The sequence below is a fragment of the Haemaphysalis longicornis genome, unplaced genomic scaffold (genome assembly GCF_048455015.1).
Source record: "Haemaphysalis longicornis isolate Haplotype H1 unplaced genomic scaffold, Haemaphysalis longicornis Haplotype H1 scaffold_12, whole genome shotgun sequence".
Lineage (NCBI taxonomy): Eukaryota > Metazoa > Arthropoda > Arachnida > Ixodida > Ixodidae > Haemaphysalis > Haemaphysalis longicornis.
In genome coordinates, this window is record NW_027526225.1 from 102,108,905 (window position 1) to 102,127,700 (window position 18,796).

Below are 18,796 nucleotides of genomic sequence, written 5' to 3' on the forward strand. Positions count from 1 at the left end.
GCGTCCACCCCTTGCTTCAACATTCCAGCGAGCCAGCTTCCCGCGTGCAGCAGAAGCAGCGTTGCACATGACAGCTACCCATTGGCACACCACAGTGCGGAAAATACAAATTTATTTTATGCGCCGGGGTGTTGTCGTATAAGTTAAGTTTCTGCACGAGTGCCGCACGAGCCATCGGCTGGCAGCACTCAGTGAAGGCGCTGGTTGTTGCGGCTCTGCTGGCCGTGTTGCGGTGGCCTCCTAGCGGACGAATCTGCAGAGTGGGTTGCGGTACACCATGTCCAGGTCCACCCGGGGTCCCACCAGGTCCCGGATGTTGTTCAGCCCACACTTGATCATGGTGGGCCTGCACGGGTGACAAACCGATCACGCATGCATGAGGCAGCACCGCCAAAGGGCAACAGCCAAGCCGCCATCTCCCTTAATGTGCTTGCAAGCCTACATTGATATGTGCAGAGAGTCATGAAAAAGGTTGAGAAGCCACACAATAGAAAATCGTGGCTATGCTGCTATCACAGGGGGCTCTATTTGCATAATGAATGCATTCCACCATTCCGATCAGCGAAAAAGAGCCCGTACTTACCAAAACACCAGCTGCACGGCATGATTGGTAGAAAAGTTATTCTAGGAATATTCTAGGAAAAGATATTCTAGGAATGGCTACAGTAGGTAGTGCAGATTTCAGCGTCAGCAATTTCAGATGACGCCTAAGTTAGGAAGCAAGCAAGGAGGTTAATAAATGACTGGGTACTCCCAGCTAGCACATGGCATACAGCTCTTGGGCCCTATTCTCGATTTCATAAATTTTCTGTAAATTCGTTATGTTTTCTGCGTAGGTGAAACGTAAGCAATCAGTGACATACGCACGTATAGCTCTGGTGATGTTCAGTGAAATTGGACACTTAGCTTGCAAAGATCGCTACCAAGCTATTAGATATTGCACATATAAAAGATATAAAAACACTTGGCGTTTATTAGAAAAATTAGTACGGCAGCTGAGGCTGGAAAGAGACACTCTTTGTAAGGTTAAAACTAGCATCAACACCGCAAAGCGATCAAGTAACACTGATTCAAAAGCCGGCAAAAGGTGTGTGTTTAGCTAAACATCATCACACAATCTTTCTTGCTGAATCTTTTCATTCCTTTCAATTGCTTTTAGTGGCGTAGTTGAGCTCTCCGCTTCAATGTTTAATTGCAAGATGTCTGTTGCATTATCACCTTACTGGCCATCACTGCCGCCACGCTATCGTCTGCTGCTATGTTACAAGTTTATGGCGTTGCCACAGAAAAAGACGGCTGCGACCATCAGTTGTATGACCCGGTAAGGCCCGTGAAACGCTACACCTGATAACGGCAGTGCGTACTGATGCCGTGGATTCACTCATTCTTCAAGCTTGAACTCAATCATCGCAGTAATGTATAAAACAGCCAGTTTTCTTCGTTTTTTTTTTTTAATTCAATCATGTGACGCAAGAGCTTACTAGGAGGAGTGCGGACAAATGCCATGCATTGGGTTCTTTGTAATGGAGAGGCTTGTACTGCCCTCTTATGTAAATCTTTCGCCAAACAAATAATTGCTTTTTTATTATCAAACATAAAAGCAAACCACGAAACGGTATTTTTATCCTCCGTTATTGCTGACTTGGAAACAGTCAAAACTAGTACTATTTCTTTCGGTAGAAAACAGTTTTAAGCCCTGTGTCGTGCGAAACTGCACCTGGTGCAAATTAATAGGGATTTCATGGCCCCGAAGGTCGGTGAAATTTTTTGCCCTATTTCACGACGACGGCAGCCGCCATTTACAAGCTGGTCACGTCACCACATCACGTCACCACACCACATCACTTTTATACACGTCACATCACGTCACCACACCACATCACTTTTATACAGGCTGAAGTTGCCAATGTGTCACATAAACGTTTCTACGAAGTGTTTATATTACATCACATCTTTTCAGCCAATCACCAAGAGGGCGCGACTTACGAGCCATACTGCTGCTGAATAGCAAAGACAGGCCTACGCTGTCATGTCTGCTGCATTTCATCTGGTTTTTCAATGCCAGCAAAGAATTACGCACTTTAAGTAGAAAGAAAAAAAAAGAAGGCAAACTTTAAAACTGGTGCTAGCAAACTTCACGAAACGTCAAAATGACGAAAGCACACGCAGCCGCTTTGTCAGCCGGAAGCACATGACCAACACTGAAAACCGGTCAGGCAAAGCTTCTGGAGAATTCACAGAGATTTTAGAATCGGGCCTCGTATCCATACTTGGCCTATCCCCTTTGTGGGCATGTCAGCGTGGGTTCAAGCTACTTTTCAGTGCGGAGCAACTTTTCGGCGCAATTTCAAGAACTATGCCACTAACAGGTGGTGCCACAGAAAGACGCCATTCTGCTCTAGACCTCCACCCCTGACTGGCCTATTGCTTCTATTTTGGTGGGCAGCACCTGACACCTGACTAATGAACGTGGGATTGTTCAAGTTCTGGCTATAGCAAGAAAAGACTTCGAGCTCCCTCAAGGCCAGAAGGAACTCGGGTGCAGTAAAACCCTCGACCAAGTAAACTTCCCGCCCTTTCAATGACACGTGCTTTCTTAAGAGAGTTCCCTGCTGTACTGGGTCACTTTCATGCATTTTCTGGTACCACACAAGGGAATTCAATTATTTTGTCAGAGCTAAATCTGGCTATCTCTAAAATAGAGCTGCCTTGCAAGACTTGCAAAGGCACCACAATTGAGCTGCGCTCTTGGAATTGTGAAATCTCAGCACAAGCTCTTCATGGGAAGCAAAGTGCAGTATTGAGCAAGTTGGTTATCCATCATTACTAAACAGCGCAACAAAAACACGGACTTTAGCTGAGGTACACAGGACGAGCGCTGTCCTGTGTCCTGCACTCGTCCTGTGTACCTCAGCTAAAGTCCGTGTTTTTGTTGCGCTGTTTAGTAATGATGTCTTCATGGGAAGTTGCGTCTATACACTACACTGTACAAGGATTGTGTGGGCTGTGCACTGAAGTGCAATACCTGCCGCGGTGGCTCCGTGGCTAAGGCATTGTGCTGCTGAACACGAGGTCGCGGGTTCAATTCCTGGCGGCGGCGGCCGCCGCTTTTCTGATGGAGGCGAAAAGCAAAAACGCCCGCGTATACGAGGTTTTGGCGCACGTTAAAGACCCCCAGGTGGTCAAAATTAATCCGGAGCCCTCCACTATGGCGCGCCTCATCGCCTGCGTTGCGTCGGCGCGCTTACGATCAATGAATCAAAACTGAAGTGCAGTACCACGCACCGCTCCATTGCTTGCGAGCAATGGAAGACAAGATGATAGGTGCAACATTAAGGGACAAGAAGAGAGCAGAGTTGGTCAGGGAACAAACGCATGTTAATTAAGGACATATTAGCAGAAATCAAGGAGAAGAAATGGGCGTGGGCAGGGCATGTAGTGCGAAGGCAAGATAACCGTTGGTCATTAAGGGTAACAGAGTGGATCCCCAGAGAAGTCAAGCGTGGCAGGGGGCGGCAGAAACTTAGGTGTGCAGATGAGATCAAGGAGTGTGCGGGGATACATTGGTCGCAGCTAGCACAGGACCGGGATAATTGGAGCTCTACGGAAGAGGCCTTTGCCCTGCAGTCGGCATAGACAGGCTGACGACGATGACGGCCACGCACCTCTCGAGGGAGAGCCCCCAGGCGATGCAGCGCACGTCGGCCGGCAGCCCCATGGGGCGCAGCATCTCGGGCCGGAAGAGGCCCGAGTTGCCCACCTCGACCCAGCGGGCGAGGCCCGGGTGGAAGGCGAACACCTCCATGGAGGGCTCGGTGTAGGGGTTGTAGGCGGGCTTGAAGCGCACCCGCTCCATGCCCAGCCGCGCAAAGAAGCCCCCGATCAGGGCCTGCAGGTGGCCCAGGGTGAGGCCCCGGTCGGCCACCAGCCCCTCCACCTGGCAGAACTCAGCCAGGTGGGTGGCGTCCAGGGTCTCGTTGCGGAACACCCGGTCGATGCTGAACAGCTTGCAGGGCGCGAAGGGCTGCCGCTGGGCCAGCGCGCGCAGCATGCGCGCGCTCACGGCCGTCGTGTGCGTGCGCAGCAGGTTCTTGCGCGCCTCCGCCTCCAGCCAGGGCCCCTGGTAGCCCAGCGAGCCGTGGCCCCCCTCCGAGTGCACCTGCCGCACGGCCGACACGTACTGCGCCTCGGGCAGCTCCCGGCACTCGCTCGGCTCTGCGCACACCACGTTGGCAGGGGGCGGAGAGAAAGGACAACACTCACTCTGGCCACCCTCGTTCCGTTCGGTCATCCCAGCTCATCCCTCACTCCTTTCCAAACCGTGCCTAGCAACCCCGCAGGGAAGCCAAAAACAATTCAGTCAGGTTGTCATTAAGGGGACCATGCAGACAAAACACAAGTTTGGTTCATTCCAAAGACTGCCTCGTTAGAATCCTACTGACTGCACTTTTGACGTAAACTCCGCTCAAATAAGCTACATAAATAGGAAAAAAGGCAATGGCCATGCGACTCACTAGCTCATTTCCCACACTAGAACATATGACATCATGTGCACAGCCGTGCGGTTGGCTGAGGCCGGCAAAAGCAAACGCAAGTTAGACAGAGCTTATAAGATTGCCGAACGAGCTATTTGCACTTAAATGTAATGCATATTCATTTTATAGTGGTGAGAATGGTTGGGTAAACAATGGAAGTCACAAAAGTACATGTAAAGTACCAGTGCGTACTGCTGTTGGTACTGCACACACTATGCTTGTTATAGCTGCACAGCAGTGCGGCGTTTTCGTGTTGTTTGACACGACACTGGCCGATTGGCGTAAGCGACATTGTCTTACGTGACCCTGTTTGTCGAACATACCCCATGTTTCACAAAACAATTACTACCTACCGTAACAAAAACAAGCCAGGCACAAATACGGCCAATAACAAAGCAAAGGTGGACAGCAGTATGGTGGCGCCATCTAGGAGGACTGACCATAAACAAGGCTCCGCAGTCAACTGCTAAGTCTAAAGCACTAGGTTTCGCTTGAACACCCTTCCTTGTGATGTCATCGCAGACATCATAAAACACAGGATTTGGCGGAAGAATCAAAATTTTATAAATTGATTAATTTTTCAGTGAATAAAGCATCACTCGCTGCGGGACAGGCACTGGGGGCACTAAAAAACACCAAATCTTTTGAATAAAACTTGTATTTTGTCTTGTATTTTTAAGCACTCCCCGAACTTGAGAACTGAATAAAAAAAAAAAGAGATCTGAATACAAAGCACTCTGCATTACCTAGTTACAAAGCTTTTCAAAAGGAACTTAACAGAAAAGTTATCAAGCTTTTCAGCAGAAAATTTACGTACACTAAAACAAATCACACCAAAGCAGTGATTCCTTTTTTGAGGTCGGCAGTAAGTCTGCCAATTTCCCTGAGAATAGTTAAAACAAATCAAAAAAGTTCAGCAACGAGTCCAGATGAGATTTGTTAGAATCTATTATGATCGTTACCTTTTCAGGAAAATATATTACACGTATGACAGAATACTTGACCACACTGGATTAAGCAGACTGAGTGACAGAAGAACACTCCTCGATATGTGCGTTCTTCACAAGCTCATTCATGGAGCTGTTGACTCTGCCGATTTGCTAACTTCCATCAATTTTCATGTCCCCACACGATGCCGTTCCTCGCCGCTATTTTATCCTGACGTCAATCATAAAAGTCCTGTCCAGAGAATGCAACTCCTTTACAACTCACTTGAAGTGCCTGATCTGAGTATCTTTGATCGTTACAGCACTTTTGTGCAAGCTGTTAAAAATTCATCTAAAGCCTGAGTGTGTACTTATGTGTTGTAAAATCAGGCGAGTCAGCCATGTAATGCTTGTTCCATTCAGGTTATTTTCATTTCTCATGCTCTTTTTTCGCCATGGTACACATCTTCTGAGTGTCTTCTTTTGCGTTGTAGAATCGTGTGAGTCAGCCTTATAATGTTTGATCCATTGATGTTATTTTTACGAGGGTGTCGAACCGAAAAAAATACCGGTTCGGTTACGGTTCGGGTTCGGGTGAAATAATTTCGTTCCGGTTCGACAAAATCACGTACCGAACCGGTTCGCGAACCGGTTCGGGAGCTTGAACCGGTTCGCGAACCGGTTCGATTAGTTGAATTATCACTAAAATTAGAAAAAAAAACATTTACTAGTTTAAAACGACCGTCAAATCAAAACACAAACTGACATTCAAAATGGTGCTGCTCCCCAAGGGCAGTGGCGCAATTGCAAAGGAAACTTTAAACAATTAGGAGATATTAGAAAAACACATGAAGTGGCGACGATTTACCACCTTCTTTATCGCTCAGACTTTCTGTTGTCCTAGCAACTATTCATAAAGCCAACGCCAAGAGATATGATGGTGGGATATATTTTCTGTCCTTTCCTTTTTTGTTGAAATCGCAATTGTCGCTATGCAATCGCCCATCACGCTAACCTTGAGGCCTTAAATTTAGTCCTGCGTACGGGCGTGTTCAAATACCAGCGCTTAATAACAATGGCGCACATTTTTTATATTTGTAACAAAACAGAAAAATTCTACAACAGGCACATAAATACTACCAATGAATTATATTATTTGGTAACCCTGAATAATTTGTTAGCTGTCACCTTATCGAATGTGTTAGCCACACTTTTGTTAAAAGTAAGCTTTAGTTACGCTCAGTCACTGCATTATTGCTCTGACCACTGCAATTCCTTTTGCGATACCGAAAGTGTGCATTACAATCAGTATGTCATCGTACCGCCTGAACCCCTACCATCGTTCCGTGTGCTACATTGCGGAATCTTATAACAGGTAATGCGGTTACAAAATGAAAGGGAAATTTGACACGTGGAGCATGAGATGGGACTTTTTGGGTAGACGCTCTTTAATTCGTCCACAGCAGTACTCCCCTCCGGAACGAGTAGCAGTAGAAGCAATGTAGCGAGTTGGGCAAATGGCTTAGCAAACAGCTTAGCCACTGAGCAGCTCCTGCGGTCACACTTGTCAAGTATTAATAATTTGCAGGTGTCGGACCTTTTCAACAAATTATGAAATGCAAAAAGTTTGCACACATCGGGTGTGAGCTTTCGCTGTTGCGCAGTGGAGCACTCCTGCAGCCTGATTTCTCCAATGAAGTCGCAGCTAGGGAAGGGCAAAGTCGTTTTATATCACCTGCAAGCTGCCGAGAATGACATTTCGTTTGGTCAGCTTGCACTACGCTCGCGCCTCCAGCAGCAACAGACCAATGCTACATTGGTGCTCATTCATTTCCCCTGTTGTTACATAAAGCGTGATAGTGTTCAATTGTCTGGAGGGGAAAGTGCGCGAGCAAGTACGAAGTTGATGGTACGGGAAAGAAAAAAAGGCCTGAATTGCATTGACTGTGCAATATCAACAACAGAGGGTCGAACCGTTTCGGCATGAACCGGTAACCGTTATTTCTTTTTCCGGTTCAGTTCCGGTTCGGGTTCAGCGTGCTCAAAAAATAACGGTTCGGGTTCGGGTTCAGTTCCGGAAAAAATACCGGTTCGGTTCCGGTTTTCGGTTCGGTTCGGTTCCGGTTCGACACCCTGATTTTTACTATACTCTTTTTTCCCCATTGTACACATCTCCCTTTTCTATCCTTTCCCTTGTTTCTTCTGTGCACCACGCTGAAGGCGTCATGCTGTTTGTGGGCACTTATCTAAATAAATAAAATAAATAAAAAAAAAAAAACATTAGCCTACTCAGGTCCACTGCAGGACAAAGGCCTCTCCCACTGACCTTAGTGCAGTTGTCACTTGATATCTCCGAAATTTGGGTGGGCATTCTTTCGGAACTTTACGATATTTCCTTGTTTTTAGGGACTACTATTACGTTCGAGCAAGCAAGTTTACGGTAGTGACTAAGAACAATCCATTACACTGACACACAATTTCTTTCTTTCACCTCTTTTTGTTGATTTATCTCAACTACATTTCGCGCCTCCGCAGTGCTCGTGCGCCCCCTGCCTGAAACAGTACCAGAGGGAGTTCTGTTCTTTTTGTACTCGCTTTTCCTCCCGCACGTGGCGGCGTTGCACTGCCACTTTTTTTCGCTTACTATCGTAGAAACCAGCCCAACGAGCGTTCCAAACTAAATGAACGCAGGCTCTACCGGCTAATTACGTTTATTTTGCCTCAAACGTACCTGCAGTTTTCTTTGTGCTAAACAACGGGGAGTTGTACTATGACAAGCGCCAGCGGTTCGTGAGTTTTGAACGCTTATGACTCTATAAACCGCTTGGCTTTCGACGCCTCTGGGTTACACCGCGACGACAGCCGCTACGAAGGAACGCCGTGTGGCTCCACTTGGGTCCAGCGAGCAAGCTACGACAACAAGGCGAGCCCCTAAAGTGCTCTGCGCTTAAAACACCAGCCTACCCTTGAGGAAGAAGGTGTCGTGGGCGTCCCTGGCTGGGTGCTGCTGTGGCTGGAACAGGGCGTCGAAGTTCCAGAAGGCGCTCTCCACATATCGTGACGTGGACATTTCAGTGAAGCCCATCTCCAGAAAGATCTGCCGCACCTCCGAGCGCACCTGCAGCCCAGCAAGGGAAGTCTTTGATCAAAAACTTCATTTTTACAGTTGTGATTATAAAAATTGGAGGACGTGTAGTTTTTCATTCTGATTGTAGATATAAAATTTATTTGTGTGTGAAACGACTACATTCAGATTTATTCGGATTTTTATATTTGATATTATGGCAGCTTTTGTAAAAAAAAACTGCTGGAGTGTTGCAGCTGAACAAGGTACCAGTGAACTGTGCACAAATCAAGGAGTGCAATAAGACTAACAGTATCATTCTATCTGGTCTGTAGCAGATGTTACGACCATTTAAACTTTGGGCTTGGAAGGCAAACAGTTATTTTGGTTCCCTCCTTCCAAGCACTCGGTTTTCTGGTGGTTGAGTTTTTATGCAGACATAACCAGGGCAGATCAAACGATGCAGTCAGTTGCCTCTTGCTTCCGGAACTCCTACTACAAAGAGTTATGCAACCTCAATGCAGATACCTGGAGAAAAAAAATTCCGATTCCTATTCTTCAACTATGGAGGACTATGGACATTCATGACTCTTGAACAAGGCCAGAATCGTAAATAAAGCTTATCGCACCCCTTAATCTGCCTCGACTGTGGCTGCTGAAAAATTAGCAGACGTGCCCATTACAGCAGCTTTTGTGAAAGCTCATCACGAACTCTTCAGAAACTTTCACACATCAAACATAAATTACAGAAATTAAGTTGCGGCAAAGTAAAATAACGTAAACTACCTGTCTCTACCCGCACCACGAAGTATCGCAGGCTTAACCCAATAATAAAATAAAAGAATTGGCCAAGGGGCAAAAGATGTTTTTAACCACCGAAGTGGAAATAAATGAAAGAGGGAAAAAGCTACTCAGCGACACCATAGCCAGGAGATTACAGGAAAACACGTTCTATATTCGAGATCACCAAACTACAGTAGGTCTGCCAATTTTCCTTATAACAATTTAAACAAAAAAAAATTCCGACAACCGACACACTATAAAAATACGCTTTTTACAACCGCCGTTTTTGCACTGCGTCTGTCTCAAGAAAGCAAAGGTGGCTGTCTGCCTGAACAGGAAATACGTTGTTAACAAAGCTTGCCCTGAAGGGAGTGTGTCGCAATTCCAAAACAGGACATCCCAGTGAGTTGTTTCACCCCACTTCCAGCTATGACTTTGTTTTTTTGCATGGGCCTCTGTGTACTTGGGTTTTTGTACAAAGAACAAATATTTCACGCTTCCCAGCTACCTGATATTTTGTGCCAGAGTCTCCTGGGCTCGTCCCCCCCTCCTCCCCACAATGCTTGGACAGCATGCTATTGGATGCTCTAGTACCAAGAATTCCGGGAACATCACCGCCTTTCCTGCCAACGCTATTCGCACGGACACACATCCCTCACCAACACCCAGGAGCACCTACGGCAACTCCTCCAGACCAATTCCCTCGCCAGACAGTCCCTCCTCCACAAGATATATCCCCTCAGTTGTCTTCCCTAAACTGTCTCCTCTGTGACCCTCGACACTCACGCCATGTAAGCCTGTCCTCTCAACTTGTCCCCCTCACCCTCTGGCACAAAAAAGGAGTCTGAAGCTTCCGCAAAGAAAGCAAATCTCTACATCAGGCTGAATTCCTGTTTAACATGATCATGGTGTCCGAGCATCCCTCGACCTCCTCCCCCTCCTCTTCTTTCCTCCGTAGCATCCCTGAGTCATGTCCTCTTCATCTCGCTTACGTTGCTATGTGCGGCCCAATAAAATGCAATATGGGGTTCACCTACATCTGGTCGACCAAGCTGCCTGCCAGCCTTCGGTTGGTGGCCACCACGCATTCCTAAGTTAACTTGCTTATAAATAAAATGCTCTCTCTCTCTCTCTCTCCACCCCCCCCCCTCCCTAACCAGGCTGGGACCACTGGGCTGCACAGGCGGCAATGGGGCCTCCCCTCCCCTCCTCCTCCCCCTCGTCATACCTGCAGCAGCGGGTGCAGGTGTCCCCCCTCGGTGGGCTGGCCGAGGGCGGCAAAGTTGTAGGCCTTGAAGGGCCGCTCCCGCCACGCCCCGCTGGCCAGCAACTCCGCTGTCAGGTCCGTCTCGGGCTTGCTCAGCTGGGTCGTGAAGTTTGCGCCCCGTCCCAGTCGGTAGCTCTTCACCACCCTGCATGGGGGAAGGGGAGGGAGGGAGGGATGGGGGAAGAATCAACACATGGTTGGGCTGACTGCCCCACTAACAAGGGCCCAGTTTTAAAGACGATAGTCTTCCTTGGGCTACTTAAGCGCAGAAATTTTAGTCAGTCTGTATGTCTGCCTGTGACTCGATTCAGCCACCCGGCCAAAGGGAACCAAAAGCTGCGCAATAGTCTTATATACCCACAGCCAAATCTAAACGTCTAAGTCCGGTGTCAGTGTACATAATTCTCAAGGTTGCTGAACGAGAACAAGATGTTACGCAAATATAAGGCAGAAAATCAATACTTGAGTGATATTTGCAGTGTTCCTTTATTAAAAAATTCCTGGATGCTTGGTTTTTGCGATAGAAAATGAAATGCTACACCAACTGCAGAAAACCGTTGCCTGCTGTTGCCTGCGCTACCTGGCGGCATTTAAAAAAATCAAGTGGCAACACCAACGAAATGTTACACTCGATAGGTTCCACGTTCCGCTTGGAACGCTTGTGGAGTAGGGCAATGTAGTGTTTAGCACCCTCACCTTCCCCCTTCTTCCTCTGTACATAAGTGCAAAGCCGCGGCAAATGGTAGGTAAATGATGAAGACAAGCTTGGCATGTGTGCACAATGCCAGTGTTGAGCCCTGTGCCCTCCTGCCTCCCTGATTTCTTCGTGCTCATCCCCAAGCCCAAGCTGGCAAAGATCTGGCTCTGATTCGCTAATGAAACACGCACCTGCGCCATCTGTTATAAGGGGTAGGACGCAGAAGATGTCCGTTGAGTCCACTCGCTACTGCACACTGTTCGTAGCGCCTCTGCAGCAAACCATGGGACAAAGAGAAGACTACAACCCGAACGTTCAGGTTATTGTATTCACTTTGTCCTGTCAAATTTGCGCTGTCCCATACATTGTCCCATCAATGTATAGGTTGTATTCACTGGCGTAGCACACGTGCGGGCAACGATGCGTGTGCACCATCACTGGCTACATCGGGCTCCGCGAGATGGAAGTACCTGTCCATTATAAGCACACGATGTATTTGATGTTCCAAACTGTCCCCCACCGAATGGAAAGCAATGACTCCATGTCAATGTGAGTGCGATTAATAACATCTCTGTTGACACCACCGTTGAGGATCGGGTTGATACACGGTGCACGACGCACGCCAGCATTTTTTTTTTCTGCGAGGCATGAGCGCAGTGGCACAAGCCGCGCCATAACTGTGCCCAAGAGGCACAAACATTGCTGTTTCCAGTGTTGCCAAGCGAACAAACTGACAGCCAAACTTTCCAGTGAATACCACCTATACCAACTGGCCCAGTCCCCCGCACGGAGTGAAACGAGTGAGGCGTGGGAGGGCGCGTACACCTGTCTCAGCAGCTTGCGGCGCTTGAGCTCCTGCTTCTGGGCATTGTCAAGCGCGTCAGCCTGGCCGTCGCGCACCTGGCACAGCGCTGCCTGCACCGTGTCCGGGGGCGGGCCCTCGCCCTCCGGGTGGAAGGCGGGCAGCACGGTGCGCGCCTCATCCAGCCGCACCCATCCCAGGGCCAGGGCCTTGCTCAGGCCCAGCTGGTCGCCCTTGGCCAGGGACGACTGGGGCAGCCCCTGGGCGCCCAGCCGCCGCACCAGCCGCCCCTCGGGGCTGCCCTCGCGGCACACCTCGGCCCCCTCCGCCGTCAGCTCCCAGTGCTGGCCGCTCTGCTGCTCCACGCACAGCACCTGGGGAGGGAGGGCGCACAGCCATCGTCACGACCTTTTTATGGATAACAACAATACAATGACCTTGAAAAGGAGGAGGCAGATTGCGTGGCTCAAGTTTCTCTTTTTATTTACGTCACATCAATTCAATATTAATCCAGAATTTTACATACAGCCCCGTTTATCTCGCCGTACATATACACCAATAACACCAATTTTCGCTCACACTAATCTTTTCAAGTGTTCTTTTTTCCCCCACTCAATCTCAATCGATAAATGGAATGTGCTCCCGGCGGAAGTGTTTTCTGCGCGGGATGTTTCCCATTTTGAAAAACTTCTTATTACGCTGCTTTAGCATCTACGCCCTGCTGCTGTCACTGGTATACGCTTTTTATGTAAAGACATGTTCTCTTGTTCTTGTTTTCTCAGGTTTGATTACCATTTTGTAAATATGTACTACCTACTTCGTTCAATGCTTTGTTTTGAATACTCTGTGTACTTGCCCACCTGCTTGGTCTATGGACTGCAGTATCTAATAAATAAATAAATAAGTAAATAAACCCACTTCTCACTAGCAGAGAGAGAGAGAGAGAGAGAGAGAGAGAGAGAGTAATTTATTCAATGGAAGGAAAATACAGAGAGGTCGGCCTCATCGTATAGTTTCTGACCTGCTGCTCTGTGGTGGGGCGGGGATAGGGGGAAAAGAGCCTAGATAGGGTGACAGGTATGATGATGGACGTAGAGGTGATAGTATAAGTATATACAAAATGCCTATGCCATGTACAGTTTGTTCACCACAACGTGATTGGGCTACAATCTAGCTGCTAAACCGCTGCTTTTTAAGAATGCCAGCACTGCCTTGAAGGCCTTGTTTGAACACTGCGACCCGTCCATGTTACTTATTTGCAGAAGGACAATGGTCCCCATCCTCACAAGGCGCGAGATGCACGATTGCAATTCCATTCATCTTTCCACTTTTGAATGCTGACAATGAGAAAAAGGACTGCGATTCCGCAACTGATAAGAGCTGATAAGAGCTCAAGCTATCCCTCTCCCTCCCAGCTCTTCATCCACTCTGCATCATTGCCTGCTTATGCTTCATCCACAAATTCTTTCACTGGCCACAATCTAGGCACTTTTTACCGAGGCCACCTTACAGAATTTCATCCCGTTTAAATCACAGTCATTTAATAGCCCCCATTACAGGCAGTACATGAGCATTTAGCTTATCCTTTTTTCCTAACGGTGTAACACTATGGAACGCGTTGCCCGACGACATCGCCACATGCACTGATAATAAACGTTTTAGAGATAAACTAGAAAAACATATTCTCACTCAAGATTAACCTCAAGTTCTACTGCTGTAACACATACTTTGTGCAAGATGTATTGTTAAATCGACTTATTGTTAAATCTAGAAAATTATTTAACACTCATTTTGCGATGTTCCTACCTTGGTCAATAGTCAATCTTTCGAACTCTGGTGCTTTAGGGCTTGTGTTTTTGCGTGTTTTTTGTGTTTTCAACAATATCTAGGTTCATTTGTATTTCTGTAAACAATGTTCCATGACCCCCCCCCCCACCTTATGTAATGCCTTTGGGCCTTTAAGGGTATAATAAATGAAATCAAATGAAATGACAGTGGTCCTGCCTTTGGGCCCCTCAACCACCCACTACACCTCCCCTGATGACCCACCTTACTTAAAGAGAGACTGAAGGCAACCGGCAAGTTGGTTTCAAACAAAAGTCCGACCTCCCCATAGCCACTTTACGTAAACAGCGGCTGCAGGCGCTGTTTGGGTCACTGATAATGTGGAAGCAAGCAAGGCAGTGGTAATGAATAGCGGTGCACAAGCACCTGAATACAACGCTTCCACAATCCGAGCGGTTTGCTCAGTTTCAGTCAAATCAGCCATGCTTTCCTGAACTCCCACATCCTTCGCAGCTCCAGACCACTAGGCCAAATGCTCCTTCACAGAACTTGTGATCAGTACTGACACTTTGTTGAAGAAAAACATACTGCGCTTTTGAGGCCCCGCAAATGTTGCCGTCAAACCAACCACTCGTGCGCAGCTCGCACACTTCCTCCAGAAGCGGTCCCGCCACCCCAAGTATCTGTAGCACCGTCCAGCGGCAGCCAGGAAAGATGCTGTGCATGCCAGACGATTTAACCATTTCTGATGCAGGCTGCCCGATACAGCCAGTGGTGGTGGCACCTTTCATGACGTTTTTGCTATTTTCTACCTTATTTTAAAAGGCTATGCGTAAGAGTGGTATTTCTCGTTGAGCTAATCAATCGATCTAGAGCAACTTGTATTTTGACTTCAGTGTCCCTTTCATGCCTCCTGTTCCCGGGGGAGCTGGGTCATTCTGCCTGCGAATCTCCTGGTGATACTATGGCCCCTACTCGTGGAATGCCCCTTGTTTTGCACCAGCAGCCCTTTCCCTGCAACCAATCAGTGGCACCCGTGCTAGACTCAACCATCATCACCCAATGAACAAAATTCCCACAGCTTGGACGCAATAAGTTGACACTCTCTCTCTTTGAAAGACTAATCAGCACTGATTTCTTGAAATCATTGACTGGTCACACAATGCAAGAGAAAAAAGCCCAGTAACTCCTAGCCTTCACGTGATATCTCATCCACCCCTCAATGTTCTCAACCCCTCTTACCCGCCACGGTGGCTCACTGGCTAAGATGTTGCGCTGCTGAGCACGAGGTCGCGGGTTCGATTCACGGCAGCAGCGGCCACTTTTCTGACGGAGACGAAAAGCAAAAACACCCGTGTGTTCGAGATTTCGGTGTGTTAGAGATCCCCAGGTGGTCAAAATTAATCCGGAGCCCTCCACTACGGGGCGCCTCATCGCCTACGTTGCGTCGGCGCAATCGATCGGCCTACAATCAATCAATCAATCAAACTCGACCACTCTTAGTCATCTGCCTTCCTTCCAAAACGTGCTTGATTGGCAAGGCATTGCAACAAGAAAACAGCACTAACATAGATGACGACAAAGCAAGTAGGACACATTGAGGGCACCGTACAACTAACGTGAAAATCTGGGCCTGTTGGTTCATGATTTCAAGAATAAACCAGTGAAAGTAATACTTCTTTACTCTCCTTGTGTTTTCTGTTTCTAATCGCTGTGATGCACTATACGGATGTGTACAAATACAATCACAGTATGTGTTCTCCTCACTTTGTGCTCATCTGTGTTTTCACCACTACATCGGTACAATGCCTTCTTCCCCCTTCAGACTTATGTCGTCCACCTGTGGTCCTGTGTGGCTCCACATCTCCTCAGTATAAGCTAGAATGGCCCCCACAGCAGTTTCTTCACTGGTCCTCAATGATCACTTCTTGCACTCCTCGTGCCCTACTAATCCAAGCCCCCTTTCGGGTGGTTCATGGCGAGCTGCATTACCGTCGTTTAGATCTACGAACGATCTAAACGTATACCGATATGTAATCGTTAAGAATGTGGGATGTGCTCCTCTGTGTGCACGGTTGTCGCATTCCATATCCTCTTTCCCTATAACACAATGCTGTGTCCCCCTTAAGGGTAATGCTGCAGTCTCCTAATACCCGTTTGACTCCTTATGCAGAACGAGGAACAGGTCATGATCGTGACCACAATGTGCTACGACATAAGAACATGCGTAGACATGCTCTTTCTTCGCGTAAGGCATACTTTGTGAAAAAAAAACTCCACCTTCATTTCCTAAAGAAAGTTGAGAGAAGCGCGAAAGCTTTCCGACAACAAAACTGCGTCAGAACCTTTGCTAAAAGTGCGTTCAAACTTCGCTGAAAGTGTGTCTAATCAATCGTCAAACCTTTTAACAACTTCAAAACAAAGAACGAACCCACATGACGATTTTTCGTGCACTAAGTAAACCCATCTACAAACGATCTAAATGTACATCTATACATGGTTTATGAGATAGATTAATTTATGTGATACGTAATTTATGATATACTCGTGTACTTGTTCTTTATGATCGATGCGTGGATTGTGTTATCTAGAACCGTTCCTTTTTTGTAATTTCCAAGTAACCATTTTGACACAATGGAAGCCTTTGTTCATGCCTGTGCTGTGTGTCCAGAGATCTTGTCAGAGCTTTCCAGTCAACCAACCGGTCTGTGGGAAAATGCATTACTTTTTTGACAGGATGCCACCGGTCCCACTTAGAAAGCTTCCGGTCTAAAAAATTACACCTACTACCACCAAGTATGGAATCTCCTGAAACATGGGAGCTGTGGTTCTTCTGTGTCGGCACAAACGTCACCAGGTGCTTGTCCGAGAACGGCAATGCTGCCACGGGGAAAATTCTACGGTTTGTGCAAAGGGATCAGTGGCTGAGGTGCCGGGAGGCTCCCTCCCATAGGTGACCAGTAAAAAGCGCAAAGGCTCATGGGTGCATTGTTTTCTCCCGCGGAGAGCCGCCACTTCCGGTTCGGGAGCTCTCCTGGCCTACCGTACGCCGTCGGCTTTCACGCGCGTGTGCTTGTTGTTTATCTGTTTCCACCGGGAGAAAAAAAAACGCTCATGCATTGCGAATTCCACAAATAACAACGATTGACCCTACTAGGGGTTTATCTGACAGGTAAGCACTCTGTGACAAATAAACAACACGCACACACGCGCCTGACAGCCGCCGGCGCACGCAGGCGTACGGGAGGGCAGGAGAGATCTCGAACCAGAAGTGGCAGTAGCAGACGACGTACCCATGAGCCTTTGCGCTTTTTACCGGTCACCTATTGCAGAAGGGAGAGGAACCTGCCCCAGCGAGATCACTGCGCCATCTATCGGTGGGTCTGGGAACCTGCTCGTACCTCTGCGTGACGCACGACCTTCAGCAGACGGACGAAAAGGCTCAACTTACAGCAGCTCCGGTGTTCATAATCGCGCAACAAGCGACTCTACTGGACCAGCTACACTGGTGAATGGATGAGCTCACTACTGACAGCATCGGTATTCCTCCATTCGGGTAAGTAAAGTTAGTAAACAATGAACTGTTCAGAGAACAACATACAGTACTTGTCCATGGCGTTCTTTTATCCCCCTCTTAAACAATACAGCGATCAACACATTGTCACCACCCGGAAGCCCGCCTTAATCAGTGGGTAAACAAAGCAGAAAACCAGGCATGGTACACGGTGAACACTCTGCGCATGCTCACTAGCGTTCAGGTGCGACAGCACACGTGCAGAGGCCTTCCAACGTGTACAGCTAGCTGTTCGTCGTTAGTGGCGTGGAGGCGATGCCAACAGGTACTATGCCGAAGACGCCTGCTCAAGCGCCCACTAAGCTTCAATTTTGTATATTTTCTTTTCTGCCGTCATTTCAGATGCCCATTTACTGAGAATAAGAAGGGCGCGTAGTTCCTCATATGGGAGAGGTTCGGTACCACGTCGAACAGTGCGGCAGATGGCACATACGATGTTTTCCCGTATAGCAAGCAGAGCATATTCAGTACGCAGTATTTGTAAACGGGGTTGAATTTTGCGTGAGCACGCGCTGAGTTCAGCAGACCTACATGTTTAGATTTTGAACGCCGTAGAGTGAAGTGCCGGGAAATGCGTGCCGGTTCATTTGGACACTCACGTCTCCGAAGGCTTGGATGCTTTTGATAGCTCCGACGACTTTCTGGTGGTCGACATTCAGGACACGTGCCAGCTGCAGCGAGTCGCTCTCACCATGCTCGCTGACGTGCTTCAAAATCTGTTCCACTAGGTCCATCATCTTTCTCTAGAAGGCAGCTTTCGCTCGTGGGGAAGATGACGCAAGGAGTCAAAACGAAACTCCACCCGTTGATCGAACCAACCGCACCTTCAGTGCTCTAAACAGAACGCCTAAGGACCCTCCTCGAACCCACGAATAGATACGCTATGTCCCAGCGCTGGCCGTATCGGCCGCACTGACAGTCGGCAGTAGCGTGTCTGTGTCACACCAGTAGCACTTCGTGGCCACGCCACAGAACAGGGAGGGCCACGCCAAACGTGCTGCCGTGCAGCGATGGCCCTTTTTGCTTGTTTTTGTTCATTTTTCGGTGCGGCTTTGTCTCCGGCTGTGACTTCGGAAAAGTGCATTGACTACTGCCACATTCATACACTTCAATAACTCATCGTGCAAAACTTCTTTATTAAATTTAAATACAAAAAAACCACTAACTTTTATTTCTCCCCTTTTAAACAACTCATCAGGGCAGGTTGTTCAAATTTTAATGTTTTCTACTTTTGGACAAGTTTAGCCTTTGATCTAGCCACCAACGTTCCAAATAAAACAAATAAACAAAAACCATTTGCCGCCGAATTTTAAACGCAGTGATGACCACCGCAGAAAGATGCTGCCTGCGGCGATGGTAAATG

General features: G+C 47.8%; 1 protein-coding gene across 1 annotated transcript; it reads right to left on the reverse strand.

Annotated features, from left to right (window-relative positions):
• Positions 1 to 95: 95 nt before the first annotated feature.
• On the reverse strand, positions 96 to 18,445 carry Alpha-phers (phenylalanine--tRNA ligase alpha subunit). Its single transcript, XM_077693929.1, has 6 exons — positions 18,033 to 18,445; positions 12,096 to 12,448; positions 10,537 to 10,720; positions 8,426 to 8,579; positions 3,666 to 4,215; positions 96 to 346 (listed from the first exon to the last, which is right to left on the reverse strand). Exons 1-6 carry the CDS (start codon positions 18,168 to 18,170, stop codon positions 241 to 243), a joined length of 1,485 nt encoding a protein of 494 aa, XP_077550055.1. The 5' UTR covers positions 18,171 to 18,445; the 3' UTR covers positions 96 to 240.
• Between the last annotated feature and the right edge of the window lie 351 nt (positions 18,446 to 18,796).